Consider the following 27,788-nt stretch of genomic DNA (forward strand, 5'->3'; position numbering starts at 1 on the left):
TTCACTTATTTTGTCATTTTGTCATACAATCCTTGCTCTTTGAAGGCGAGTCGCTGGTGCCCGAAAAATACCGTAGCAAACATTCTGCAGAGTACTAGTATGGAGTATTAGCGCACCGTACCTTGGGCAAATCAGCCAGCGAAACTTTATTAGTCCTTCACTAGTCCTCCCTAACTATTTTAAACTCTTACGAAAACCATACATAATCCTCGACTTTCTACCATCATCCAACACTTCACGTTTTCGTCTTTGAGGATACTTCTATAAAACCTTTTCTACTCTTCTAGTTCAATCTATAACTCTCAACTCTCGACTCTCGACTCCTGACTACTCAATACTCAATACTCTACACTCTACACTCTACACTCCCAACGTTCTGCAAGGTCTCACTTTCGACACCCAACCTTGTTGGCCATTCAGTCTTAAACAACCTCATCTCCTTCATTCACATTTATTCAGTCTTACTCGAGTTGTTTCTGGATCAAATAATTCTACTTCAACTACCACACTAATTAAACCTGTCTCGACTTCAAAATCTTTTGCAAAAATCTACTTCTCAATTTCTATCGATACCGTTTGAGAGTGCACAATAAAGAACATCGTCAAAATGTCTGCCGTTGCCGCGAAAAATCGTTTGATGTCCGAGTACAAGGGACTGGCCAAAGAGAAATGGGTCAATATCGAGGTAGGAGGTTCTTGCATAATGGCTGCTCTTCTCGAAACCAACTAACCTTGTTGCACAGATGAATGAAGACTCGCTCTTTAAATGGCAAGTCGGTTTGATGGTTGTTAACGATGAGAGTGCTTTCAACGGTGCTTACTTTAAGGTGAGAATTCTTTGTTTTATTATGTTTTACAGCCACTGATTTTCAACCGCAGGCCGAAATGACTTTCACCGACAATTATCCTTACAGCCCTCCTACCTTCAAATTCCTCCGACCAATTCAACACCCTAATATCTATCCCGACGGTAAATTATGTATCTCAATCTTGCACCCACCTGGAGAAGACGAGCAATCCGGAGAATCTGCCAGTGAACGTTGGTCACCTCTACAAGGTGTTGAATCTGTCTTGCGATCCATCCTTCTGCTCCTTGATGATCCCGAGATCAATTCTCCCGCCAATGTCGATGCTGGGGTTATGTACCGTGATTCTAGGGAAAAATACAACGAGAAAGCTAAAGAGGCTGTTGCTGCTTCGAAGCAGGATATTCCAGCCGGATTCGAAATGCCGAAAACACTTGAAACTGCCCCTCCTGCGAAACTTGTAGATGACGACGCGTTCTGGGCCGAGAGTGATGAAGAGGACGACTTTGGCGCCAGCGATAGTTCCGATGAAGAAATGGAGAATGAAGACGAAGAGGAAGAGGATGGCGAGGAGCAAGAAGAGGACGATGAAGATATGGAAGATTAAAGGGGGAGAGCTATCAAGTCTGACTCATTCTTGAAGCTCATTGCTTTTCTCGAACCTCCCAAATGTTCTCGATACTGGCTACTTCGTTAAAATTGCACATGGTCACAACTTGCGATTGAGGGAGGGTCATTTTATTTTATTTTACAATGCATAGCACAGCGGCGGTACGCTCGGTTTACATGGGAGGCGCAAAGGACAATGCAAGCATATTTGCATTCCAGGCGTACGTATAACATGCTTTTTACATTGGGGGATCTTAGCGCTTTTAGATTATGGGGGATATGGATTGGGTGTTACGTATTTTGGAGGGCATAATTTGTCTGGGGCTTTTGCAGTAAGCAGTGAGATAGGGTAAATAGTTGCAGGCTGTGAATAGGAATATTTCAATACAAGATAAGTTCGCAATAACTGGTGTTGATAGTTCATACTGCTCGCACTTGAGATGTCATCTATTTTCTGCCCGTGGCGGCATGAGGCTCACCAATTCAGAGCGATTCCAAACATCCCCTTATCTGAAATGTTCTAGAGCTTGCGAGACAATCGTTGTGCTTAGGTTTTGATGGAAGAGTTTTGCAAGGCGTAGGGTTTCTATCTCACACTCCTAGACAAATATAGTTCCAAGGGCTCTAAAACGATGAGTGTAGCGCATCCGCAAGAAGCGATACACCAATGAGAATACTATCATACATACCTCTGTAGGTACTTCGTCGTGATCCCTCTATGCGTTTTCTACTCATCATGCCTCTAGTTTCTTAGGGAAAGGATTTGGTTAGTATACTTCTCCAAATTCAAGCAATTTCGATTGGATTAGGATATGGGAAATGATACAAAGATACCAAGGGAATCCTTTGGAAACTAGAAATATGTGGTAAATCGCCATCTGGTGCAAATTTTAGTCTTGCTAGTGAGGTCTCTAGTTTGTGTTTGAGATGATATGATGGTTGATGTAATTCATTCCTTTGTAGAGTCAGATAGACAGTCGAACTATTCATCATATAACGCTCAAGCCTTTTGTTGGGAAAGGGACATAGATACCACTCTCGTCTTTATACTATAACTGCACTTTTGATGGTTCGTGAGAGCATTAGACAAACATCTCGATATATTATTCAGTCTTGCTACAAGGTTGGATTTCCTTCGGATATATACCTAGGTAGTATTCAATCAAAGGACCTTTGAAACCTGTGCATTATGATCATTAGATCGCCCTCGAGCTCGGAGATGAGCGCTCTTGAGAAATAGCCTCTTCTCGTAGTGAATGAGCTCCACCACTACTCTTCATTTCCAGGTTGGGCTTAGTGTGATCTACTGCGTAATATCTCTTCGAAGTGAAGCTGGTGGTTCTGGTGGGGTTGATATGAAGCTCGGACGTATATGCTCCCCAGCCCTAACATCCCCGGATCTCGCCCATCAAACAATTCCCATCTTGTTTTGTCAACCTTCTTTAGCAAACCACCCTAAACTCTACTAGTATCTGGATCCTGTTTGTCATATTGGCAATCCAGCTTATCTATTCAACAATCTCTTTGATTTACTTGTTTCTGCTTCTTTGCTTTTGCCTTATGACCTGGGGAGAAACCAGAACCTTCAAGAATCCAATATAGCTGCAAAGGTCAAAAGTCGAGAGCAATTTGAAGCTTGCTACCACTGCGACCATGGCAGCGCAACCAGCTGCTCAAGATGTGCAATCCTTTCTGGACATGACTGGACAGACAAACCGACAAGAGGCTATCTTAAGATTGAAGGTGGGGTCATTTTAGCTAGATGATTTCTCCCAAAGTGCGATGCTGATATAGACAGGGCAACAACAATAATGTTCAGCAAGCAATCAACGAGTACTATGATGATCTTGATCTTGGAAGGAATCCTAATCGAGTCAGTATGGAATCGCACGATGTGGTGTATGGTCACTGATTTGATGGTGGCAGTACACTTGGGATGATAGCCAATTCAATAGAGATCGTGATGGAGGTGGTGCGCAACATGGTATTTGTGTGTTCTCTTATTTTGAATCAAAAATCTGAAGACTCTCACTAATGTTTTTTTTTGCTGCAGCTTTTGCAGTTCAAGGCTCAGATGAATTTCCCGCCTATTCTCATTTCGAAAGCGCTGCACCCTCCAGACCACCATCTAGAACTAGTAACAATAAGTCGCCTCTGAGCAAAGCTGTGGATCTCACGACTAATGGTATGTCCTCTTTCAAACCTCCGGTTTGCATATTCTAACACATTATTCGGCAGATTCTACCACTGCCTTTACCCAATATGTCGACAATGATGATAAAGAACTCCAGCAGGCGCTTGCTGCTTCTATGGCAGACTCTAGTTTGCCTCCGCAAGAATCCGGTGTAGTTGGAACAGATAAACCTTACTTTGGTCCTGCTACAAGATCCGACTATGGAGATAATTGGGCCATGGTTCCTATATCAAGTGTCAAGGAAATCTATGAAGACCCAGAACCTTGGGATCGCTTGCGAATCTGGGAAGACGAAAGACCTACCACACCCGCCTTTCTTAAGCCTTCTGGAGACGCACATAGACTAGGTGCTCTTCTTACAATCTATTACAACATTCCCATTGCCCGTGAGGTGTTTCTCAGAAGAGACAACGTCGAGACCTACTATCCATATGAGGCTGGTTGGTGGAGCGGCAGACCAATAGAACACCCCATCGCATCGTTGCAGGAAGACCCCAACTTTGTAGCTGACGATCGACGATTTGGCCAGGAGCTCCAGAAAGTCATGGCTTTCTTAGACAAGACACAGCGAAGCTACGGCTCTGTGGATGTTATTACCGAACTTCCATATATGCAACAGAACGCTGGGAATGATGTTGAGACCGATTTTTTCCTGTGCTTCAAGAATTTGATGCAGGGCAAGGCACCATTGAAACACATCTTTTCTTCAGCTACTCATGCTCCAGATTCTGACTCTGATGGAAATACCATATTTGCCATATTCGACCTTCATCTTCCCACAAAAGATTCTCTTATCGAGAATCTCTATGATCTTGCAGATGGAGCCCTATGGGATGGTTGCCCTTTTACACTCGAAAACTGGCCCTTCTTGAATCATCTTGGCGACGTCATTTCTTTCAGAATCAAAGGTGACAAGCAGAATGATCAGAAAGCAATTGAAGTGCCAGTAGTATGGTATCCTGATAGATATCTGCAGTTCGTATCTCAAGATTCATTAGCTATGCGTACAGAAAAGCACAATTTGCAGCTAAAAATTCAGGATATTTCTCGACAAGAGAGGCAATTAAAATGGACCACTCACAATGGAAAAACACTTCTAGTTGAAGATGTTATGAAATTGTCACTCAATCATGATCAGAATGAGCTTCCACCCAGCAACAAGAGGACGGGCGATCTTACCTCTGAGGTTCCTATGGGCGGATCAAAGAGTGCAGATTTGTCTAAAGGAATCAAAAAATTGATGGATAATGTAAACGCAAAACTAAAGAGTAAGCTCATACAATGATGGTCAATGATTATTTATCCAACTAACAGCAACTAGAACTACAAGATGAAAGGGAAAAAGCCAAAGAAGCTTGGAGAGAGCTTTCGAAATTGTATACAGACCCCGCCAAGTCTTCTCGGATATTGCACAGATATACTCTTCGTGGTGTAAGCTTGACTAAGGAGACCACATATGTTTGCACCCGTATAGCACCGGATCTCATTGATTTCGCCGCCAATGAAGAAGAGCGTATTCCTCCTAGTGATGGTCAGTGGTGGAGAATGCACTTTAGTACCTCGTCTCCCCCTTCAAGAACAGTGGAAGTGTGTATTATGAGAATTCAATTTGCAAAAACTTATTAACAAAACAATAGAAAACCACCTTGGAGAAAGTTTTGGAGGATATCAAAATTCAGAACGAGACGGCAATTTTAGTTTATGCTTCTGACGAGGCAATGGAGACGGCTACGCGTTCAACACCACACGAACTTGAGGTATGTTCGTTCCTTTATTCGCCCTCGTAATCTCACTAACAGTATCTAGTCTTTCGTCTATCACGATAATGCCGCTTTTAGAAAGGAATTACCCAAGTCTCAACCTCCAGTGAATTCCCCTGACGAATCACAACACTCACCAAGATCGCCTGGAAAGCGTAAGCGTGAGCAGAATACCTCTACCTCAGCCTACAATGACGAATGGAATGGAGTTGGATCTTCAAGCACTTCTAGAAACTCAAACACTTCCATTAATGACGAACGGGATGGAGTCAAAAATGAACCCTCGTACACTGACGCTTCGTGGGCAATGTCCCAATCGGAGGCTGTACAAACTCGTTACACTCTAAGTGACCCACTGATTGTGGGTGTCGATCCATTTCCCAATGACACACCACAAGAAATGCAAGAACGTAGTGGTAGCGGCATGTTGCAAAATTTCACTGGCAATTCTGTTGAGAAAAGTGTGATTAATGATAGCATGGAGATTGAGGATATCGAGACTGATGATATGCAGCGTGAGGAAGAAGACCTCTCGCTGCCTACCCGCCAGAAGGATGACGGCACTACAGTCAAACGTGTTGAGTTTGTTGAGTAGGTTTGGTTGTGGCTAGATAATATTTTGGGTTTCTTGCATAGTCAGTGAACCAAGATGGATGGATGGATGATATTTTGAAGTGCATATGCTCATTTTGTACATATTGAGAAGCACAATACTCTGGAGGCACGAGATTTGAAGCATGATGCATCAGGCATGGATCATAAATTCAGTAAACTAGAGATGCTCGTAGGATACCTAATTGAAGCAATAACAAATGTTAAAATATCTGTGCGATGGATCTTCTTGGCAAGTGTGAAAATATATAATGTGGACTACTAAACAGCATTTGTATTTATTATAAATCGTCATTTCATTCCTCATTTCTCATTTAACATTCAACCTAGTCGAGAAAGTATGTTTCTCTTCTTTCCATCCATCCATCCATCCATCCATCCATCCATCCCAAGACACTCGGAACCTCAGTCCAAATCATGCACGCTTGCTACATCCCGCTCTCACTCCAGTTCCGCTATCTAATATAAACAACAGGAAATCCCTTCCCATACGCCGAAACCCCCAAAAAACAACGCAAAATCCGCCTACAAAATATCCTTCAGAGCCCGCTTCTGCTCCGCCGTCAAACTCGTCGGGAACTTCACATTGTACTTCACGATAAAGTTACCCCTCGTGCCAGGTTGCTTGCTCAGGGGCATGCCCAAATCGGGATAGGAATCTGAGGAGCCGGGTTGAGTGGGTCCTCCTTTGTCGAGAGAGATGTTTTTACCATCGATAGTTGTGACGGTGCGGTTCCAGCCTGTTAGGGCTTCTTTGAGATCAAGGTCGACGGTCATGATTAGGTCGTCGCCGTCGCGGGTTAAGTAGGGATGTTTTTTCTAATGGGTGAGTTAGTTTATTTCTCGCTTATGGGTAAAACGGGGGAAGCCCTGGTGGAAAAGTAAAACATACCTCCTCAATAACAAAATGTAAATCTTGCTGTCCTCCCTCCTCTTGGTCACCCACGCCCTTGAACTTAATCTTACTTCCCTTCTTCAATCCAGGTTTGATGTCCATTTCTAGAATGCGATCGGTGGTTTGTCTCTTGCCCGTTTCCGGATCGAAAGTCTTCCGCTTAATCTTCATCTTCTTATGACAACCCTTGAACAATTCTTCCAAACTCAACGCTAGAGGTTTTTCCACCGTCGTCACCTCAGGCGTTTCCGCCCTCGGCCTGGCTGGTTCCGCACCCTGGAACGCCGAGCGTGCAGGTCTAGATCGTCCGCCTGCTCCACCAGGACTGGATCGAGGCATTCCTCCCCCCATACTTGCGAAAATATCCTCCATTCCATCCGCACCACCTCCCGCTCCTTGTCCTCTCAAAAATTCACTGAAAATCGATTCTGGATTACTGAAACTAAATCCTCCACCGCCTGGCCCGCCCGCGCTACTGAAATCATAGTGGAACGTCTTTCCTCTGGGCATGCCACCACCAGATGAACTGAAGCTTTCAAACCCGCCAGGCATGCCTCCTGCGCTTGCATATGGGTTTCCACCGCTGGTACCAGGCTCAGGTGGTGGGGGACCGCCGCGAAGCATAAATTCTAATCCATATTGGTCGTAAGTTTTGCGCTTTTCGGGATCCGAGAGAATTTCGTAGGCTTGGGATACTTCTTTGAATTTTTCAGCCGAGTCGGGTTTATCTTTATTTTTATCGGGGTGGTGTTTTAGGGCCATTGCACTGTAGGTATGTTAGTTTCAATTTTCTTTGGATAAGCTGGGAATAGCGGTGGAGATGATGGATATGAGATGATTATGAAGGAGAGGATTTTGTGATATTGTACATACCGATATGCTTTTTTGATTTCTTGTTGATTGGCAGAAGGCTTGATGCCTAATGCATCGTAAAGTTTTGTTTCTGCTACCATGTTTGCTGCTCTTCGAATGTATGTTGCTGTCGAACTATGGTTTGAGAAGGGAAATAAAAAGTCGTGAAGTTTTTAGATGAGCTGTGTCCAACTTCGAAGATCAACCTCAAACAGCAAATTCTTGTCTAATGAAGATGCTGACGATCGACTATGAGTTGCAAATTCGTTGTAGAAAGGCTGTAAAACGGTCGTCCACTAGAGTGTATGTCGTCAGTGACCAAGATTGCGAGAAAAAAAATCAGCAGACAAAGGTCGTATTATAGAAGACCTCTTAAAGGACTCGAAGGAAGATTATGTGTTGGGTTTTATGTGCTGGTCTTCCCGGTGGTGGCTGGCAAGTCTGGTTGGATTGATGGATTGGTTGATCTGGTGAGACTTGACGGATAGAAGGAACGAACAATGTTGTTCACTTGTCCTTTCCTCACAAGAATACAAGGAAATTGTGCAATTTACATACCACTTTAATCGGATTCTTCACAAGATCTCGTGATTGTGGTTGTGAGCGATGAGTTGTGTTCACACCCCCCTCCTTAATTTGTTGGCTAGTTTGGGTATGAGTCCTACTCGTTGTCTTTTCCCTAGATACCTAGCTTTTTCGTGTTGTTGGAAGAAGAAAGTATCTAGAATGGAATTGGAATCCTTTGTTGTTGTCAAGTAAGTATTCAAATTGAATTGAGTTGAGAGATTGAATTGCGATAATTAATTGGCTAATAAATCTTGATTAACTTTGTCAGGAATTGAATGTATGTATGTAGGTAGTATGTATGAATATCGAAAGGTATGAATGAGTGTTGGAAGCTTTAAAAGATTACTATTGATCTAGCTACTCAGCGCAAAGTAGCTGGTATATCTATCTTCCATCAGAATCCCTCATCCACCAACAGAATCAAGAATCTTCCATCTTTCCTCCCCGCCATTCAGAGATTGGGTGGTGACGTTTTTACAGTGGGGGGATTGGGTACTCCATCAGACAGGGGATGCATCGATAGTGATGGAAGCTTCGAGAAGGTTCTACCATTTCTATCATTTCTCTCACTCCTACCATTTCTACCATTTCTACCATTTCTGCCATTTCTACCATTTCCATCGATTCGAGGAAACAAAAGAATCTAACAACCTCAATATCTAAAATTGGTTCTAGATATATGTCATATCGTGTACCCGAACTCTCGAGTAGAGAATAGAACTGACTACCCAGCATGCCTAGCTACCTAACAGAGGTGACGATATATTCATGTCACGCTAGCCACACTAGCCTCTTAATACGCGCTATCATCCGATCCTCATCTCAAGCTTGATCCTTGATCCTTTACCACCTAGGTACTTGGTAGAACTAGCACATTCAGAAAACTAGTGAGATATCTCGTCTGATGCTCTACAACTCCCAAAAACATCATTCATTCTGGCTGCACACAGAACTAGTACTACTTTACTATGAACTCAAGGACATTTCATTGAACTTACAATTAACAATTTCCATCACAGTGATGTTTGTGATGAACGAAGCATGGCCACCAACTCCCTAATCCTTCCCAGATGATACTCCGGCAACGTCGGCATGCACAATTACCATGCCATCGCAAGCTATACCAACGAAAGGAACAATGGGCACTACAGCGTCAAGCGTTACGCTCTTCAGAAGACGAAATATCGGCGACGATTGCACAACACTTGACCCACAATATAATCACCAAAAGTCTAGTCTTAGAACAGCAGAAGGGAAATTTTCAAGCTAAACTCTTCATACTTCTAGTAAAAACCCCCAAAAGAGCAACAAACGCGCTCATTTTACACCGCAACAGAGATCTTACTATCACGCTCCACAAACTTATTATTCTCCCCCATCATACCGGTCAAAAATTGCCCATTCGCATCCAAAGTACTTGGCCTCTTGAATACGTTAAACTTGAAATCGTGCCACTCCTTTACCGTCCAGGCCTTTCCATTTGAGTCACTGAATTTCACATCATCGTTCGGGCGCAAGAAATACGTAATACTATACCGATCCACGTCTTGTATTTACTTGAGCGTAACGACGCGATGCACAACGCTCGCTAGCTCTCCCCCAGATGGAAAGCGTAGGCTCTCACCAACGTTAACGATGGCGTGGCAGCCCGGGGTTCGAGAAATTCCCATTGTTCAGTGACCGGGGAAAGGAATTGAAGACCCCATTGTCTAGCAAGCAAGAAGGTGAGAGTACCAGCATTAGGGTGCTTGTTGTGACCTTTTTTAGTGGGCTCGGTGCCTTCTTCATGTTTTGGGTAGCGCAACATGCCGAGTGTTGAAAGCGAGATCACTCATGCCATAGGGTCGGCGTGATAAGACTCGAACTTCTTGAAGCCGGTAAGGCCTAGCTGAGTTGAAAGACGCGAGAGAATCATAAGGGTGATATTGTGAGTGTCCTTGATAAACGAGAGGAAGATATCTGACTGGGAGCGGACCGAGGAAGTAAGGTCCGTTGAGCCTTTGGGAAATTCTCGACGGGAAATCTATGAGAGAAGAGTGTTCCATACCTTGAGAGATTCGTAGCGGTCTCTTGTTTTTGGCTTGGGGCCCTCTTCGGTACCCATGCCCTCATAACTGGAAAGGAGTAGTGTCAGATTGCAAAGATCCAAAAGGCTTTAAAAGTAAACTTATCCAAAGTTGTCATCCCCTCAGGCGTCCTGCATCTTAATTTTGAGCGGTTGTTCGAAGTAATACTTCATTACTAGGAGCATTTCATCCCACAGTTTACATAACTCTGAATCGCTGGTCAAATCAAGATAGAAGAAGCCATAATTCCGACAAGCGTCGAGCAACTTCTTGCTCTGTGCTTCATTACTAGCTCGGAGGAGATCGAGATAAATTGTTGGCAAAGATTTGGAAATGACGATGGGGTCAGTGATAGCCATTGCTGGAGATTTGAAGCTGTTATAATGTTGATGAGAGTGTGTATGAAGTTATAAAGATCTGGATTGGAATGATGCTTTGAATACAAATAGTTGCAGATTTGGACTATCTTATATAGCTGGAGGGTGGCAAGATCGTGATGACCTTCAGCAAGTGTTTGAATGAGCGCTCGCATCTAAAGGCATCGTCAGTGCTGGCCAAGAGTTCACCTGTGTGAGGATGTGATATGACAGTCAAGTTGCAGTGTCATGTCAACCTCTCTCATGAATACTGTTGTCATATCAAAACAGTTAGGATGGTATCATTCAGAGTTGGGACGAATCAGATGTTCGACGATCCTATTCCTGAAACCACCATGTAGTACCGGATCACGCATGTCCAGACCGTTCTTCAATATCCCAGTTCAGGATTGGAAATCAGAATGAGTCCTTAGGTGCGTAGTTGGTTTCAGTCAACACCTGCGAGTGCCAAAGTACTCTCATCAAAAATTTCCCTTATCACACAAGCTTATCCCGACTGTCAGCTGGGGTCGGAAACCAAACCTTACTCATTCGAATTTTTTCTCCACGTCTCAATCACGACATCGAAGTGTGCTCTCTGAGAATATACAGTCTAAGAATTTCCCGCTGGGAGCAAATCACTTAGATCAAGTGGCTTGAGACGAACATGCCAAGAGTAGATTATATTCACCTCAAAAGTTTTTGAGGATCTAGATCTTTTTGTTTCTTCAATGCAACGTTATTCACGTTCGTATGCAGTTAAAGGTTCCTTCGCTCTAATTCTAGATTGTGTGGGGAAATGAGGGGATAATCATACTCATGAGGTTCTTTTTCTTTGGACAGGGTTTCTTAAAGACGTAGTTCGCATCGACGCCAGCTAGGTTGCATAGCTTACCTTTCTTCAAAGTTACGTTTAGTGTGATGACTTGATTTGATCAGAATACTCGCTTTCAATGTACACTTAATGTTCATGGTCAAGGTCATTTTAGGCTGAGAAAAGAATGAGAATAGTAAGCTGCCAGCCTATGGGATCTCTACTATGCATGTGATGAATATGAACTTTGATTTCGATAGCGGTGAAGTGTGAAGCTGTAGATACTTAGTTGCCGGCCGTAATATCGATGGCGAAATCAACTGCAACATGCTACATCTTCCTGCCGACAAAAAAATGAATCCCAGAAGCCGCAGCGTGCCATCTTCAAAGCTCTAGGCTGGCCAAGCCAATATAATCAAAGGATACAGTCACGTCAACCGAGATGATATGTTGCAATCTACAACAGACATCGGCGAGGTGACCATTCCCATCTAGTAAGATAAGTAACAGCTGCCTAAGAACACTTGCCATCCCTCATAGTATAATTAGCCGTTGCGATCTTACTTGAACTTTTCCACAATCTCTATCCATTCAAGGCACTTTACTTTTCACAACCTGTTTCTAACATCACATGACACAATGGTACGTAGACTATTCCAACCTAAAGGCAATATACTAACAAACGCAGAGTAAACAATCAAACAGTGTTAAGCTCCCGAAGCCAGCACAAAACTTTGAGGATGTGCTTCCCCTCCCCATCTCCATACAACATAGCAGACCCATCGAAAGTTTTGCAGATATTGCAAAGCTCAGCGATAGGGATACTCCCGTTGTCACCATGTTCAGCGGTGGTCTGGACAGCACATATTTGCTCCTCAGACTTCAAGAGCTCGGCTTTGCAAACATCCACGCTGTGGCAGTAGATGTTGGGGCTCTTGTCGATGTGGACGAGCTTACCAAACATGCTGCTCACTTCGGTGCCCAGTTCAAGTGTCTCGATGGTCGTGAACTTTTCGTCAGAGATGGTGTTATGCCAGCTATACATGCTCGTACAATGTATTTGGGACAGTTTCCCATCAGCAGTTCGCTCACTCGTCCGATCATTGCTCGTTTGGTCACCGATTATGCTAAGTCTGTGAACGCGGGCTTACTGCTTCATACTGCGAGCTTGTCTCAGAATAGCTTGCCTCGACTTCATAACTTTATTCGACATCTTGGTGACCCTGGAAAGTTCGGGAATTCATATCCTCAATCTGTCGTCTCGCGATAGAAGAAGGCGGAAGAACTTTCTGTAGCTGGATTGTTCATCATGTCTGAGCGCAAGCTTAGCGGTGATGAAAACCTATGGTGTCATGAGTCCGAGGATGGCCCATTGGGTGACCCAGAGGGTTTCTCAATCCCGGAGAATACTTATGAATGGACAAGACGCTACAAAGAACACGCGACACAAGAACTCACACTTGGTTTCGAAAATGGAAATCTCATTTCCGTTGACGGGAAAAGGCTCACTCTTATCCAAGCTATTGCTCTTCTCAACAATGAAGTAGGAAAATATGGCCACGGTCGATTTGTAGGGCTTGAGCCTCTTAGCACCGATAACAAGGTTCTCGAGATCCGCGAAGCTTCTGCTGCTGCCATCATCATGGATGCGCTTCGTCATCTTGAGATTGCCACTCTGGAGACCAAAACTCTCGAGTTGAAGCAACAGCTAGAACAGAAATGGACGCAGGAAGCTGTTGCTGGTCATTGGGGAAGCGCATGTCATAACATGTGTGATGTCGCTATTGCTGCTTCTTTGAATGGAGTTGGTGATACTGTCACTTATGTTATTGATTCTGTGCTTTTCCTGCCTTGTGCTATTAAGGCGCAGAATCTTTGCTATGTGAGGGATCAGGATCAATGGGAACAGGCTCAGCAAGTGCTTGGTGAGGTTAGAAGTATCACGTAGTGGTGGGGTATCAGGGGTGAAAACGAGGAATGTTTGGTTTGGAGGTGCTCTTTGTATCTACATAGGTTACCTATGTCTTCTTTCGTTTGTAGTTTCTTTTAGTTCGTTAATCAATATAACCGATTTTTGATGCTTTTCAAAGTTTGCTCGATTTACCTACAGATAGTGATCTAGAACAATATTTTCGAGTATTGTTAATGTTGTGATGCCAGGGGTAGAAATGACAGGGCTCATATAGCCGCAATGCAAGGATAAGATCAAGGGCTAAGACTAATGGGGTTGTAAGATTATAGTAAGCCTACATTCGGGTATCCGAATAGACCGGTGCAAACGACAGGGGTTTTCGTCTGTGGAGTGTGGCCACAAAGCTTGGGCTATGGAACCACCTCAACTGGGTAGGTGCATATGCATGGCGCCATTTGCAGGGGTTTCTACCCCCCCGCCCCCAAGTTTCCATATGTAAACTACTGGCGTGCCTGGATGGGTAAGTAAGCTAGATATAAAAATACTATGTATTTTCACTTACACTCACGTCTCTGACAAACGCGTATGCAGTTGTTTCGATTCAAAAGATCGTCTCCTCTTCTGCAGTGTTTGTCCTCGACAAATTTACACAGTAAGCGACTGAGCGTTAGAAAATACAAGTGCGGCTCACAGATCGTATGTCTAAACTCCAAGTCCTCACGTACCTCTTCTTAAATTTTCCAGCACATACCTGACAAATCACTAGATGTCCGAACCAACCAAACTAATCTATCAACAAGATGGAGACAAGCTTCTCCATCCCGCCAAAATCCTCTCCATCATCCCCGTCTCCGCACTCCCAGTCCCCGACCAAGTATTTTTGAAAGACTCCTCGGAAATCGAACATGCCATCATCACCGACTCCACCATTTTCTACGTCCAAGGCGGCGGTCAACCCTTCGATACCGGAACCATGACCTCCGAAATCCCCAACAAAAGCAACTCTACCTTCGAAGTAAAATCAGTACGTCAGCCCGCTCAAGGAAGTCAAATTCTTCATCTCGGCCGCTTCATTCCCGTCGGAACACCGCACTTCGAGAACAGAGAAACCGTGCATCAACACGTCGATGCCGAAAAACGAAACCTGTATTCGCGCTTCCATACCGCGGGACATATTCTCAGTCTTGCTATCCTGGCGCTCGTTCGCGAGGGTGTGCTTTCGCCGCTGACGGAGTCCAAGGCGTCGCATTATCCGGATTCGGCGGCGGTGGTGTTTGGGGGGTCGATTGAGGGGAAACATAAAGATGTTATTCAGGCGAAGACAGATGAGTTTGTGAAATTGGCGAGACCGGTGACGATTCATTGGTGGCCGATGGAGGAAGTGAGGGAGAAGTGTAGTGGGGTGACGGATGATTTTGCGTTGCCCGAAGGAGAGGTCATGGCGAGAGTGGTGGAGATGGAGGGACTAGGAAGTTATCCTTGTGGGGGGACCCATGTGCATGATTGTAGTCAGGTGGGAAAGATCGAGGTGAAGAAGATTTCGCGATCGAAGGGTATGACGAGGGTTTCGTATAAAGTTACATAGTTTGTTTCGTTGTCAATGAGAATTTCACATTTTCCTTATTGTAATTCGAAGTGTGCACAAGGCATATTCTGTTAGCAATTGAGATGATCATTCTTGTATATGCACATCTGTAGTGGGACATAGCATCAAATTATTGAAACATCTGGTGATAGCTTAATATTCACAGCAAGTACAGTAACTAAGACCAATCCATTCCTCAAATTTCCTAAGGAAAAAAGTCACAATTATTTTTGCATACGTAGAATATATTTCTCCTAACTACTTAGACTACATGCTCTTGCTTGGGCCTCAATCCAAAGTATTCAACAGTTAAGATCATCCAATGTATGCCAAGGTACCCCACCAGTCCTTCAGAGAGGAGGACTAATATCAAGTCCAGTCACCGTCAATTTAAACGCATCATTTCTATCAAATCATGTTAGAAAGATCCCAAACCATCCTCCGAGAACAAACATACCTTGAATAACTCCCCGCAACATCCAAATCCAATCTCCCTCTCAAACAATCATCAAAATCAACCTCAACCGTAATCAACCCATCATCATCCTCCCACAACGGACCTTTCAAAATCTCTCCTTGCGGAGAAACGATGCAAGAACCTCCTCTAGATGTGAATTCCTCGCTTTCAGATTTCTCGCCATAGATCCAAGCTGGTTGGTTCTGTTTCTTAATACATTGATTCGCACTCAGGACGAAGCATCGGCCCTCGCAAGCTACCGTTCGCATGAGGGCCGTCCAGGCATCGCGATTATCGGCGGTGGGGGCGAGATAGAGATTGACGTTTTGACTGTAGAGGGAGTGGCGCAAGAGAGGCATGTAGTTCTCCCAGCAAATAGCAGCTGCTAAGGTTAGTTTGACGCCTTTGATGGTGGTGGTTACGGCTCGGAGTGAGGATGGTTGCCCTTGGCCCCATACCAGGCGTTCGCTTCCTGTCTGTATATAGTGAGTTATCCATTCCGATGTGAACATGATTACGAGGAAAGACTCACCGGCATCACTTTTCTCCTTTTGCCAATTACTAGCGCCAAGTTAGCTTCTACTTTCTCATAAAGTGAATCTATCACGCCAAGAAATATAACATTCACCTCCCAATTTCGGACACACATAAACCACAGCACAATAAAGCGTTCCACCCGCTCTCTCCACAAACCCCGTCACAATAAAGATCCCCGTCTCCCTCGCCACCAACTCCAGTTCCTCCCGCGTTCCATCTCCTCTCCTAACATGACTACCTCCTTCTCCCTGTCCCTCCAATTCCCTCTTCACCCATTTTTCTCCCGCCCCTTCAGGCGTATCACCCATATCCACAGCATCTTTGAAATAATTCAAAAACTGTTCTCGACCCTTCTGATCACGCGATCCCACCACAGCTCCGAAATCCGCTCCTCGAGGATACCCACCGAGATAAGCTTCGGGGAAGAGTATCAAATCAGGCGAGGGGGATAGCTTTGACGCCTTGCGACACTGTTGTGACAAAGCCTCGAGCGTTTCAGCAGTGGTAGACAGAGTGTGAGACTGGGAGACTGCGAGGGTGAGGGTTTGTGATGCGGCCATTTTTGCAGATCAAATTCCATGAGTTGTTTCTCTGCTAAAATTTTGTTTCCCGATAGTGAAGTAGTTTTTACCTCCGCGGACTCGTGAACACGTATTATAGCCTGCGGGGATAACGTCCCACGTTCAACTGTTGGGGATGCGGTTGCAGCGTAAGCACTATACCCGATTGGAAACATGCATAGCACGTGCTACAGAGTCGCTATTGATCATAAATCCAAACAATATGTGTCACATCTATTAACATTTTGCAAATGCAACAAGTAAGTATCATAAGCCTCATCGACATTCTATCCATCTCTTTGCCACTGGGAGGTAGTATCGCTTCTGCGAAATAGATGCCCATTAAAATTATCCCACGGAACTCACTCCCGCATCTAAATAGCACTAATATTGGTGGAATATCGAACTCCTCGATCTGGACCTGTCTCGACCACCTATCCATGAACCAGCTGGCTTTGTATCGAGAAAAGCACGCCACGAGCCACCAATGAGAGGTTCCCCATCCCGATGTAGATCCTGCATGCGTCGCACAGATAACCTTATAGAGACCACATCTAGATCATCCCCGGGATATATAATCCTTGTGGGGGTTATATTTTCTCCGGGTAGCCGCAGCAGTATCCTGCAACGTTAACATTGTGCGAGGAACGCTAGTGTGCATATCGTAGAAATCGACTACAGCACTTTAACTCTACGCGAGAAACTAGTCCATGTGAGGATAGGTAATCAATGTAAGAATTAGAAGGTGTAATTATCGTCGAATCTATATCGAGACTTTACGAAATACTAGGGTGTTCAACTAAGGTAACATTATCTCGCTGGTCAGCATTTGTTCAGAATGCGTATGCGTTCAGGTTAGTGAGAAATGGACTTCGGAAAGCCTATGCACGATGGTTACTGGAATTGGTGTTGTCGCCGATGCTTGCCATGGGCTGGGTAAAATACAGTTGGACCCTGCAGTGGGAAAATTTTCAAATAGGTGCATGAAATAAATGATTCTTGTCGGACCGTATGAAATCACCGAGGTTGTTGAATCGTACGCTTCTATTTCCTTTGACTTTTTCTCCCTTCTCATTACTCACCTCTGTGACTGTGAATATTAGTTGTTCGATTAAAAATACCTTTGCGGGGATTGCTAGGCGAGTTGGACTCTTCTTCTGGGACATTCAGGAATGCTGATTTGATATCACAGATTCATCTATTCACCTTCGGCGAAGAAGAAGTCTTACAATCGAATGAATCAGTATATCTATACATTCTACATAGTGACCAAGTGGCACTATTTCCTCAACCGACTCCCTCAAAATGACCGAGAAGGAAGAATTCGAAGTCTGTCCAGAAGCTCCGAATGAAGCCGAGGATGATATCATCAAACCCGAGACTATCAAAGAAAGAAGTCTGAGGGTGCTTTCCCGAACGAAGAGTGCAGCGAGCTGGAAAGATCCAGGACCTCCTCCCGATGGCGGAGTTGTCGCGTGGACGCAAGTCTTGGTGGGACATTTGATCATTATGAACACCTGGTAGGTTTTAGTCTTTCGTATTCGTAATTTACTCCTTTGATTCCTCGAAGAGTTTGAGCGTGCTTCATGTCAATCGAAACCCTAATATTATGCTCATTATAGTCTAGGGGCTTCATAAACTCGTTTGGTGTCTTTCAAGAGTACTATATCAATTTTCTGGGTCGCTCTCCATCGGATGTATCGTGGATTGGCAGTATCCAAGTATTTCTAGTGTTCTTCATTGGAACATTTACTGGCCGTCTTACCGATGCTGGGTACTTTCGTCCAGTTTTTTGTAAGTATAAGATTTTTCTTCCTTGCTCTATTTCATCTCGAGCATGTTGTATTTTCCCGCTATTCGTCAGAGTCGAACTACCTCGAGGCTTGCTCGATATGGACATACGGCGCTGATTCTATGTAGTGGTTGGAACTGTGCTTAGCGTGATAGGCATGTTCATGGCCTCTCTATCAACACAGTACTGGCAATTATTTCTCGCTCAGGGAATCTGCTGTGGTCTCGGCAATGGATGTCTATTCTGCCCAGCGCTATCAGTTGCATCTACATACTTTTCAAAGAACAAGATGTTGGCCGTCGGCATTTGTGCATGTGGCAGTGCTACAGGAGGCTTGATCTTCCCAGTCATGTTTCAACAATTGATCACACCGCTTGGCTATGGATGGACCATGAGAATCTTTGGATTTTTTACTACAGGCTGTTTGACAATCTGTAACATATTAGCGAAACCGAGACTTCCACCTCGTAGAACAGGTCCTATCATTGAGCTCGCCGCTTTCAAAGAAGCATCTTACACTTTGTTTGCAATGGGAATGTTTTTGGTCTTTTGGGGCGTCTATTTCGCTTTCTACTACTTGAGCTCGTTCGGGGTCGACATCATCAGCATACCCCAGAAAGAATCATTCAACATGTTTCTTATTCTCAATGGCGTTGGCATCCTAGGTCGCACTGTGCCCGCGTATCTTGCAGACCGCTATACGGGTCCCATGAATATTCTCCTCATGGTTACCGTCGCCTGTATCATATGTGCATATGCAATGATTGGAGTTACGTCCCGAGGGGGTCTCAATGCATGGGCAGTGGTGTATGGAGTTGTTGGAAATGCTCTTCAAATGATGTTTCCAGCAACATTGAGTAGCCTGACAACGGATTTGAAGAAAGCGGGAGTTAGAATGGGAATGATTTTTGTGAGTACCCCATCCATATGTTTGAGTAATAATGAGAATGGAAACTGACTTCGCTAGACAATCGTGAGTTTCGCAGTGCTGACAGGTCCACCCATCGCTGGTCTTTTAATCACAAGAGACAACGGTCGCTATTTATATGCTCAGCTCTTCGCGGCATCTTCTCTGCTCATAGGATTCTTTTTCCTCTGTGCAGCTAGATTTGTGGTCACTGGAAAAGTCTTGCTTTATAAGATTTAGGCTCAAGATATCAAACATGACGCGATCACGCGATCTCATACGGGATTTTTACGATCCAGTATGATTATTCGGAAACAAGGACTGTTTTTATCAATACAGGCACGTCTACAAGATAGATGGCACCAAATATCGCGCTTAAGATCAACCCTTCTTCACTATCCACAATCAACTAGTTGCATATAGCAGCACTTCTGCCATCTACGACTCTGAATCATCAAATAGGAGCATAAGTTGAACATAACATATTGAAAAGTTGACAAGAAAAATGAGGTGCCAGGCTTAAAAAAACAGTTTCAAATAGTTTCCCTAGATCAATCTCAATCGGGAAGGTTTCGTATGTCGTTATTATTAAATATGAGAGAAATGAAATATATGTGTCTCGTAGTTTACATCCATCCCATCTACAGTATCTCATAACGTCTCTGTAATCGCGCCACGACACACCGCAAACCGCATTGAGTAAATAAGAAGAAAGGTAAGAAATTGCTTACAATTTCACCAGCCAACATCCAACATCCAATATATCACGGAACTATCATACAACGCCGTTCTGAATCATCCTCAATCCGTCATCCTTTGCTTCTCTCAGTTTCCAATTCTCGCCACTGCCCGTTCTTGAAGACTTCACCTATCTCGCGGCCTGCACAATAGCCGCTCCTACCAGACCTCCCAATTCACCAAAAACGACCCCCTTGAAAATCGCCTCTCCCATTTCTTCAGCCCAATGTCCCGCATCTTTTAATTTTCTCTTCCAATTTTCTTTTTGCGGGGCCGTCAACTCATCCCATGATTTACCTTCATGTTTTTCCTCGTCATGAAGAATTGCTTTTATAGATGAAGAAAGTTCTGGCGACGTAATATCGGGGGATATGTCTTGATTTTCAACGTCTGGAACAGGAGGTCCATGGTGGAGGTAGAGCTTAGAAGGAGCGGAATTAGGGGAGGGGGAGCGGAGGGACGCGAAGAAGTCCGGGGTAGAGGCGGAGGGTTTATCCGACAGGCTTGTGGAGATCGGAGCGGTGGAGATGTGTGTATTGAGTGAGTGATAATTAGACGGAAACGTGTATGGTTTTCCAATTGCCTCCTGTAAGGGTACTGGTAGATACTTTGCGGCGCCCAAATGAGGTTCCACAACCCCCCTGATCTCCAATACACTTTGCGTTAGGATTGCTGCTAACAACGCCAGGAGCATAGAGAAGATGATTCCAAAAGAGTAAATTGCTTTGCTTGAAGGCAGAGCGACGACGTAGCGAGGTGTGCTTGATTGGCCTCTTTTTACAGATAGAGGAACGGGGAATAGTGGGAGGGTGTGGACGATAACGGTATTACTGATACCTGTACTAGCGAGTTTGAGGTGCTGAGGAGGAGTGCTTGCAGTAACAGATTGAGTGGGTGATGTAAAGATTGAGAATGTAATTCCTGTAATCACTCCAGGGTGAACATTCTTGAATTTTCGGAAAGGTCTGATAGGTGTGACGAGGTAGTTATTTGCTTCGTGTTGGAGATCAACCTTGAAGAGGGAAATGGAAATATCGTGGCCAGCGACCGCAATCACGAATTGAGTGTAGCCTTGCTCTCCATCGGGAGTTGATGGTGGTGTGAGGTTGACAACTGCGAGTCCAGTAGCTTTCTTTATACTGGATGGGAGTCTGTGTGATTGCGCGATTCTGCACTGTCCTTTGCCACTGGGTGGTAATCTGAGAATCTGCAGCACTACACCTCCCTGGCTATGGATATTCGTGAGCATGATGATGAAATCCTTTGTTAGCCATCTCATCGATCTGAAAGACGGTATTGTGACTGGCTCCCCACTTCTTGAAGCAGGTGTAATATATACACACTCAGGTTCTGCTCCATCATCTATTGAGCCAAGCTTTTTAACATATATATCTTGCTCATCGGCGTACGCGAAAAGAAAATCATCTTTTCCAGTTTGTATGAAATCCATGTCAACAACTTCCTTCGCCAACCTTATAGCACTCCTCGAAGTAGGTGGTCCATTTTGCGCAGGTTGGAAAAGTACTATTTCAGAATTCTTTGCAAACCCAGTCGCAATCGCACCCCATTGTGCGTGTCCTACATAAGGTCTTGATAATCGAATGACCCTTTGATATAAATCCCTTTCGACATTGGTAAACAATGGACATCTCAACACCTCGGTTAGTTTGCTCGTTATCGCAACAGGTTCTGTAGCCTTTCCCTTTCCTTTTGAAACTGGGCTTATTCCAATAACTCGAAAGTGCGCATTCGTCCCTTTAGCTATGTCCGCCGGACTGGAATTAACTCCTGCGAATACTAAGGTTGTATCTCCTTGAGTTTGGCCGACTGCAAGACTGGCGACATTGTCTTCTTCCTTACTCAGGTCTAGCTCGGCAACTTCAACAAGCTCGTTCGGATTTGAAGCGTCCAAAAGGGTCTAGAAAGTATAGCGATTAGCATATGCATGAGAGGATATCAGTTTCCAAAATGAACCTCTCTCTCAAGAAGACATATTTTCAGACTTACAATCTTATTTTCCACGCCTGATCTTCCTGCGCCTCCGCCCCCACCAACTACTAGTCGTGAGGAATCTGTCGGATCAAAGTCGCAAGCATACAATGGATATGGCAAGGTCAATTTTGCAGACGGTATTAAAGGCGCCATCTTTTGAAATCGATTTTGGGATGTTCAAGATAACTTGTGTGAAGAAATCCCCAATTTTGTGCAATAGAATTGACGTTCTTAACTTAAATTGTTGGGCAGCTTCTTGCAAGGCTAGGTATACCAGTAACGAGGCCAGATCTGTCAGGCTGACCGAGGCTAGACTAGATAGAACACTAGTAAGGTTACGCACCTCACCTAGTAGTTCTAGAAGCTTTTTGGGGGGGAGTTCAAGATTCGGATGACCGTTTTTTTGCTTTTATAGTCTCTCTTCATATCAAAACAGAACCACACATGAATTAGTAACATTATACTTTCTTCATACTTTCTCCATAGTCACAATCATTATAGTATTTGTTATATTTTTAGCTTTTCTTATTTCTCTTCGAATAATCTACCTGACGCCTATTACTGCCCTTTCCGGCCATCTTCTCATAAAGTATATCCTCATTTTGAGGCCTACTTTCAAAAGATCCCAAAGATACCTAGCTATCCACAAACCGGAAGATCATCGAGAAGACAAAGTAGGTAAAAGCAGAACGTGAAGTTTGTTCCTTTTAGCCCAGCTTTTATATGCTTCCAGATATGTCATTGACATGCGACCACGATTATTCAGATCTTAGATGTGTCGCGCAAAGTAAACAGAATGTGAAACTCCCAGAAACTCCGGGCATTCATGCTGTTGGTATAGTATAGGTACCACACAATATAACCCACGATGTAACCTGCGTTATGTCGCAAAATAAAATTAAATCAGCTTTAACCGCTTCCAAATACGAACTCGAAATGCCACCAATTGCTCGCTTTTCGTAAACGTTGTATCATTAACTCTCGTAAAGTTTTTGGTTGTTTATTTGGCGTTCTTTCGGAAATGTAGGAGGTTGGCTAAGCTAGCAGTATCGCAACCGTGCTTCAAGAAGTCGTGCATCAGCAGTTCATCTGCAGATGCTCTGCTTCTAATATCGACACAAAGACAGACGGATAAGAATGCCTTGAGTTCTTTGCTGAGCTTTTCAGGCTTCTTGAGACGAGGGGTGCCGTTTGTGGCAATCAAGTATAGAGCTTTAAGAGGCTCCTCGTTGAGATATGGGGGTTCAGATTCAATCATCTCAATAGCCATGATACCAAGAGACCAAATATCAACCTTTGGTCCATATTCCTTTTGCTTGACAACTTCAGGAGCCATCCAGTAAGGAGTGCCGACCATGGTGGCGCGCTTGGATTTAGATTCGGTGAGTTTGGCGCAGAATCCGAAATCGGCTACAAGCACGTTAGTACAAAGAAAAATTAATCATTTTGGATGAACTTACTGATCTTGACATTACCACGTGCATCGAGCAGAACATTGTCACTCTTGATATCACGATGGATAATGCTTTGTGCATGAAGATGCTCGAGTCCACGACAAGTCTATCAAAAAGTTAGTATAGATACACAGAATAGATTTTCGGATTTGAAATATACCTCGAGGCAAATGGTGGAGATTTGGTCTTCAGTAATGTTTGAGTTGTTGTCAATAACGTCGGTCAAGGCACCTCCCTCCATATACTCCATGACTACCCAGAGTTCGGTATAGTTGTTTCTCAAGAAAGCATCAAGGAAATTGACAATGTTGCGATGCTTGCTATCCTTCATAACCATGATCTCGTTTACAATCAACTCCTTTCTCGGTTGGTGAGCCAAATCCATTTGTTTAATTGCGACTTGAGCTTTGCTGCCTTGTTGACGCAACACTTCACGAGCAACAGGAGATGCTGGGTTTTCTTTGACCTTCGCAACATATACAGAGCCTGAAGCACCTTGACCAATTTTCTTCTGCTTGGAGTAAGAGAGGTTGGGGTCATCCTTGGAAACAGCTTCCTTTAATTTAGCCATAACCTCGTTCTCAGACATGGTTGACATTCTAACATCCTTCGTGCGCTCAGAAGCGGCTGGCTTAGCGGTAAGAGCAGCTTCTGCAGCTTTGACCGCATCGTTTTGTTGGGCGCTATTAGCAGCTGGCTTTGGTGCAACATTGAGGGGCTTGACGTTGTTGACCGGGGCAGGCAATCTAGACGCTGGTTGTTGTTGCTGAACTGGTCGCTGCTGCTGGGATGCACTTGCGGCTTGGCCATTTTGATATCGAGGATCTTGTCTCTCGGATCCATTTTGGTCTCTCATAGAAGAAGAGCTTTGCTGGGTGGTAAGTGGTGGTCTGGCTGGGCCATTCGAAGTTGGCGCAGACGGAGCTTGTCTCTGGGCTGGTCTTTGGGCGGCAGTTTGTTGTCCTTGCTGTGGACGAGGGGCAGAAGGTGCCACCCTAGTCGGGTTATAGCGGTCTTGAGATGGACTGCTCGAATAACCACCGCCACCAATCTCCTGTTTGGCCATTGGCGTGCGAGTTTGAGGAATTGATGCGTTATAATTTTCCATATCCAGTCGGTTCTGTTCGGCGATCTCAAATTCTCGCTGTCTTTGCGCAGCCAGTTGCATCTGTCTCTGTTCCTCACGTTGATCAGGAGTGACGTAGTTTGATGCCATTTGTTGCATTTGATTGCGCTGCTGACTTTGCTCTGGGGGTGTGGGTCTTCTAGGTTGTTGCTGCGGCTGCTGTTGTGGCGAACCGTAACCATTGTTGCTTGGCTGCTGTTGGGGTTGAAGAGGCCTGGGGGGTGCTATAGAATTACCTGGCATATAGCCAAGTTGCTTGTTTTGATTTAGAGCGACAGAAGGCGTAGGTGTCAAACTCGAAAATTGCTGGGGGTTTTGTTGACGCTTGGTGATGTCAGAGTAAAATTCCAGAACTTCAAAAACAGCCTGAGGATTTCTCTCATAATCTTCCTTGGTAATAGCTGAAGAGTTTAGCAATTTTGACCACTCTGCAGGCAATCCGACAAACTCTCCAGTATTGGGATCGAAACCGACATGGACGGAATGACTGAAATTAGTTGGGTTGCTGACACCGCCCATTCCAGGGCAACGGGCATAGATGAAATCAATCCATTCGTACAAATCGTCGTCACTCTTCACTTTGATCTGGAGAGTCCTCCCAGTACTATCATCATCTCCTGGGTTGTTTGATGAGCCGTTCATGGTTCTCCTGATTTCGAAGATAGTTCCCGCGGCCTCAACTCTTGAAACTCCGAGAACATCCTTGAGTACAATTTGATAGGCAACTTTACCACCTTCAGTCTTATGAAAATCGAGTGCCTCCTTTCGGAGGATAAGCCACTTATTCTTCCAAGGACTGATGAAGTTTTTGCCTTCCTTGACTGAAGCCCATCCCTCCTTGATCACTGCGACTCCTCCTTGTCCATCCATATTGGTCTGTTGTCGAGCTAAAGGAAGAGAGACGGTCGAGCCAGAGTATGTCGATGTGGCGGTTCTGGTGATTGGAGAATTGATGCTTAACTGGGAAATGTTAGGGGCAGACACATTTCCTGGAATATTCGCGGTAGTAGGAGTGTAATTTAGTCGAGGGCCAGCAGGAGGTCGAGGCGCGGGTCCCGGGTTCATGAATTGACCTGGTGTGTAAATGCTGATAAATTATTCATTAGCTTTATTCTTATTTGGATCCACAAAGGAAGTGAGTGAAGACAATCATCCAACAGCAGCTGCAAAAATATGTAAACGGTCCTCAAAAGGGCGAGTGAGATTTGTCCAAACCAAAACTCGGATATGCATGTAAAGTTTGAATTGTTCCAACCAGCTGCTCTGTGCAAATGAACAAGAAATGGGAAATTACATACCTATTTTGTGAAGCCATCTCGATGAGAAGGCAGAATTACAACTTAAAGAACAATGTATGCAAGATTCTGAAAGGGAACAAGCAGATCGAAAGCCGCGGGGTATCGTTGAAAGAGAAGACAAAAATGACTGTATTCATAAATATTAGCATTTAATTATTACTCTTTGAATGGAGAAAGTATAAAAAAGTGCAATCGCATACAAAGTAAAGGCTGGGCTGGAGTAAGTAAGAACTCCACCTGATCTATTCGTTATAGACAGTTGGAGATTCGAGGTTGTTCGAGGTCGCAAACCAGGGGATCAACAAAGACCGAGTTGCCGTCGCACAACAACGTCCAGCGTTTTTTTTCTTATAATAGTGAAATGTGGTGAATGGAGCTTTCAGTATATTATATGGTTTTAAGTGTTGCAGTATTATGTTGTCAATGTTGACGAGACAACTTTGTTATAAGAGGGAGAAATTTCCTTTTGGATGCAGTTGTTCAATGTATTGAAAGTGATTGAGATCTACTTGGGCAGGTTTTAGGAATCGAGTTTGTAGTAGCGCCTTTTGTTCAAGCGGTAACTACAGGACGCTAATGAGACCCCCATACCCTTACCCGTGCACCCTTTCAAGAGGCCGAATCCTTTCACTAAATTCACCACAGGTCCCTTCACATTCGCCAAAGAGGAATGAGAGTAGGAGAGTTCACGGATGAATGCATGCTCGAGAGAATTCAGATGTGTTTATTAATAATTGACCAAGAGAGAGTGTATAAATAAAGAACGGCTAGTCGAACAACATGGTGTTGAAAGAGTAATGCGTGCACTGTATTTCTGTCCTGTCTACCCGTTGTAAGTGTGCTCTGTCTCCAAGAGATCTATCTATCTATCTTTCCGTTGTATAAGCCTGGCGAATGCCTGGGTGTCTTTTGAAGATTGATTGGAGCTACAGGGAGAGAAAGAGACGGGTAGATACTGATTGTATGTCTTAGCATAAAATATCTTATTGAACACCGTATTCATACATATCTATCTGAAAGTAATACGAAGATATTACATCTTACGAAAAGTCACACACACACACACAAAGTCATGTCGAAAAGATGATTTCTTCCTATCAAGCCTCCCTCCTGCCCATCTTACTTCTTCCTTAGCCTATCGGGGATCAATCATTAGAAAAGTCCTAGAGGCTGACTAGGAAGAAAAGAAAAGAACTTTGACTCAGGGATGAACTGAACGATCCATCAAAGTTAGGACTTGGGACTACTGGCTACCTTAGATACTCTTTAGTTGAGAGCATAGCATCATCATAGGCTATGATTCTATGATTAGTAGTGCCCAACTAGGCTTGCCAAGTTTCTGACCACTACGAATGCATGTGTTATCTGGACAATTTGATATCTTGATCAAGCGAGAAGCAGGTAGAGTCAGTTGTTTATTTTAGACTACCTAGTACAGTTTCATAGATTAGTTGATTGACACAAACAAAAGGCTATTTACAAGTCGTCAAAGCCCCTAAACATACACTTTAAAACTCTCGAAAGATTTATAAAACAATTCAACGGCAACGGCAACGTCTCCTACAAAATTGATTGCAAACATTCCCAGTTTTTCTCCCACGCAGACGCTTTGTACGTGAAATGAAATGTGCATTGGTCTCTTCAAGTAAAGCAAAGCCCCCTCTGATATTCTTCCTAAGCGCTACCCTTGCCGAGCCTACTGATCAAATGAGCATCCTTTGTTTCGAAAATTAGTGTCATAGGTACTAGGTATTACAAGTTCGTGTTTCCAAATGAACGGATCTTGTAACAGATTTAAACCCTCGCACGGTTTAGCAATTTCTTGGGCTATGTATTTCCGGTTTCGATGGAGTCAAATGTTTGTGATCATCCCCAAGAGGAAACTGGTCACTTCTACGG

General features: G+C 44.2%; 11 protein-coding genes across 11 annotated transcripts; 4 read left to right on the forward strand and 7 right to left on the reverse strand.

The window, feature by feature from the left end:
* Positions 1–607: 607 nt before the first annotated feature.
* On the forward strand, positions 608–1,763 carry Bfra_006493 (putative ubiquitin-conjugating enzyme protein; the record flags this gene model as incomplete). Its single annotated transcript, XM_037336865.1, has 3 exons — positions 608–685; positions 744–827; positions 880–1,763. 3 exons carry the CDS (start codon positions 608–610, stop codon positions 1,411–1,413), a joined length of 696 nt encoding a protein of 231 aa, XP_037198231.1. The 3' UTR covers positions 1,414–1,763.
* Positions 1,764–3,068: 1,305 nt separating this feature from the next.
* Positions 3,069–5,964, forward strand: Bfra_006494 (putative ubiquitin interaction domain-containing protein; the record flags this gene model as incomplete). The annotated part of the gene is made up of 8 exons (XM_037336866.1): positions 3,069–3,158; positions 3,214–3,288; positions 3,342–3,399; positions 3,469–3,600; positions 3,654–4,877; positions 4,931–5,196; positions 5,247–5,366; positions 5,416–5,964. 8 exons carry the CDS (start codon positions 3,069–3,071, stop codon positions 5,962–5,964), a joined length of 2,514 nt encoding a protein of 837 aa, XP_037198232.1.
* Positions 5,965–6,506: 542 nt separating this feature from the next.
* Bfra_006495 (putative dnaj domain-containing protein) lies at positions 6,507–7,829 on the reverse strand (the record flags this gene model as incomplete). The annotated part of the gene is made up of 3 exons (XM_037336867.1): positions 6,507–6,800; positions 6,874–7,642; positions 7,750–7,829. The coding sequence occupies 3 exons, from the start codon at positions 7,827–7,829 to the stop codon at positions 6,507–6,509; spliced, it is 1,143 nt and encodes a 380-aa protein (XP_037198233.1).
* Positions 7,830–10,126: 2,297 nt separating this feature from the next.
* Bfra_006496 (putative 2og-fe oxygenase family protein) lies at positions 10,127–10,399 on the reverse strand (the record flags this gene model as incomplete). The annotated part of the gene is made up of 2 exons (XM_037336868.1): positions 10,127–10,318; positions 10,343–10,399. The coding sequence occupies 2 exons, from the start codon at positions 10,397–10,399 to the stop codon at positions 10,127–10,129; spliced, it is 249 nt and encodes an 82-aa protein (XP_037198234.1).
* Positions 10,400–10,483: 84 nt separating this feature from the next.
* On the reverse strand, positions 10,484–10,720 carry Bfra_006497 (putative 2og-fe oxygenase family protein; the record flags this gene model as incomplete). Its single annotated transcript, XM_037336869.1, has 1 exon — positions 10,484–10,720. The coding sequence occupies one exon, from the start codon at positions 10,718–10,720 to the stop codon at positions 10,484–10,486; it is 237 nt and encodes a 78-aa protein (XP_037198235.1).
* Positions 10,721–12,170: 1,450 nt separating this feature from the next.
* On the forward strand, positions 12,171–15,028 carry Bfra_006498 (putative argininosuccinate synthase protein; the record flags this gene model as incomplete). Its single annotated transcript, XM_037336870.1, has 6 exons — positions 12,171–12,173; positions 12,220–12,761; positions 12,861–13,456; positions 13,766–13,874; positions 14,035–14,095; positions 14,210–15,028. The coding sequence occupies 6 exons, from the start codon at positions 12,171–12,173 to the stop codon at positions 15,026–15,028; spliced, it is 2,130 nt and encodes a 709-aa protein (XP_037198236.1).
* Positions 15,029–15,378: 350 nt separating this feature from the next.
* Bfra_006499 (putative nitrilase 2 protein) lies at positions 15,379–16,582 on the reverse strand (the record flags this gene model as incomplete). Its single annotated transcript, XM_037336871.1, has 4 exons — positions 15,379–15,433; positions 15,486–15,961; positions 16,018–16,046; positions 16,114–16,582. The coding sequence occupies 4 exons, from the start codon at positions 16,580–16,582 to the stop codon at positions 15,379–15,381; spliced, it is 1,029 nt and encodes a 342-aa protein (XP_037198237.1).
* Positions 16,583–16,676: 94 nt separating this feature from the next.
* Bfra_006500 (uncharacterized protein) lies at positions 16,677–16,925 on the reverse strand (the record flags this gene model as incomplete). The annotated part of the gene is made up of 2 exons (XM_037336872.1): positions 16,677–16,770; positions 16,825–16,925. 2 exons carry the CDS (start codon positions 16,923–16,925, stop codon positions 16,677–16,679), a joined length of 195 nt encoding a protein of 64 aa, XP_037198238.1.
* Positions 16,926–17,887: 962 nt separating this feature from the next.
* Bfra_006501 (putative mfs monocarboxylate transporter protein) lies at positions 17,888–19,521 on the forward strand (the record flags this gene model as incomplete). The annotated part of the gene is made up of 4 exons (XM_037336873.1): positions 17,888–18,102; positions 18,210–18,376; positions 18,503–19,284; positions 19,342–19,521. 4 exons carry the CDS (start codon positions 17,888–17,890, stop codon positions 19,519–19,521), a joined length of 1,344 nt encoding a protein of 447 aa, XP_037198239.1.
* A 628-nt stretch (positions 19,522–20,149) lies between these two features.
* Positions 20,150–22,164, reverse strand: Bfra_006502 (uncharacterized protein; the record flags this gene model as incomplete). The annotated part of the gene is made up of 2 exons (XM_037336874.1): positions 20,150–21,937; positions 22,027–22,164. The coding sequence occupies 2 exons, from the start codon at positions 22,162–22,164 to the stop codon at positions 20,150–20,152; spliced, it is 1,926 nt and encodes a 641-aa protein (XP_037198240.1).
* An 847-nt stretch (positions 22,165–23,011) lies between these two features.
* Bfra_006503 (putative protein kinase protein) lies at positions 23,012–25,906 on the reverse strand (the record flags this gene model as incomplete). The annotated part of the gene is made up of 4 exons (XM_037336875.1): positions 23,012–23,421; positions 23,472–23,571; positions 23,626–25,678; positions 25,890–25,906. 4 exons carry the CDS (start codon positions 25,904–25,906, stop codon positions 23,012–23,014), a joined length of 2,580 nt encoding a protein of 859 aa, XP_037198241.1.
* Between the last annotated feature and the right edge of the window lie 1,882 nt (positions 25,907–27,788).

This window comes from Botrytis fragariae (assembly GCF_013461495.1).
Source record: "Botrytis fragariae strain BVB16 chromosome Unknown tig00000000, whole genome shotgun sequence".
In the NCBI taxonomy this organism is placed as follows: Eukaryota; Fungi; Ascomycota; class Leotiomycetes; order Helotiales; family Sclerotiniaceae; genus Botrytis; species Botrytis fragariae.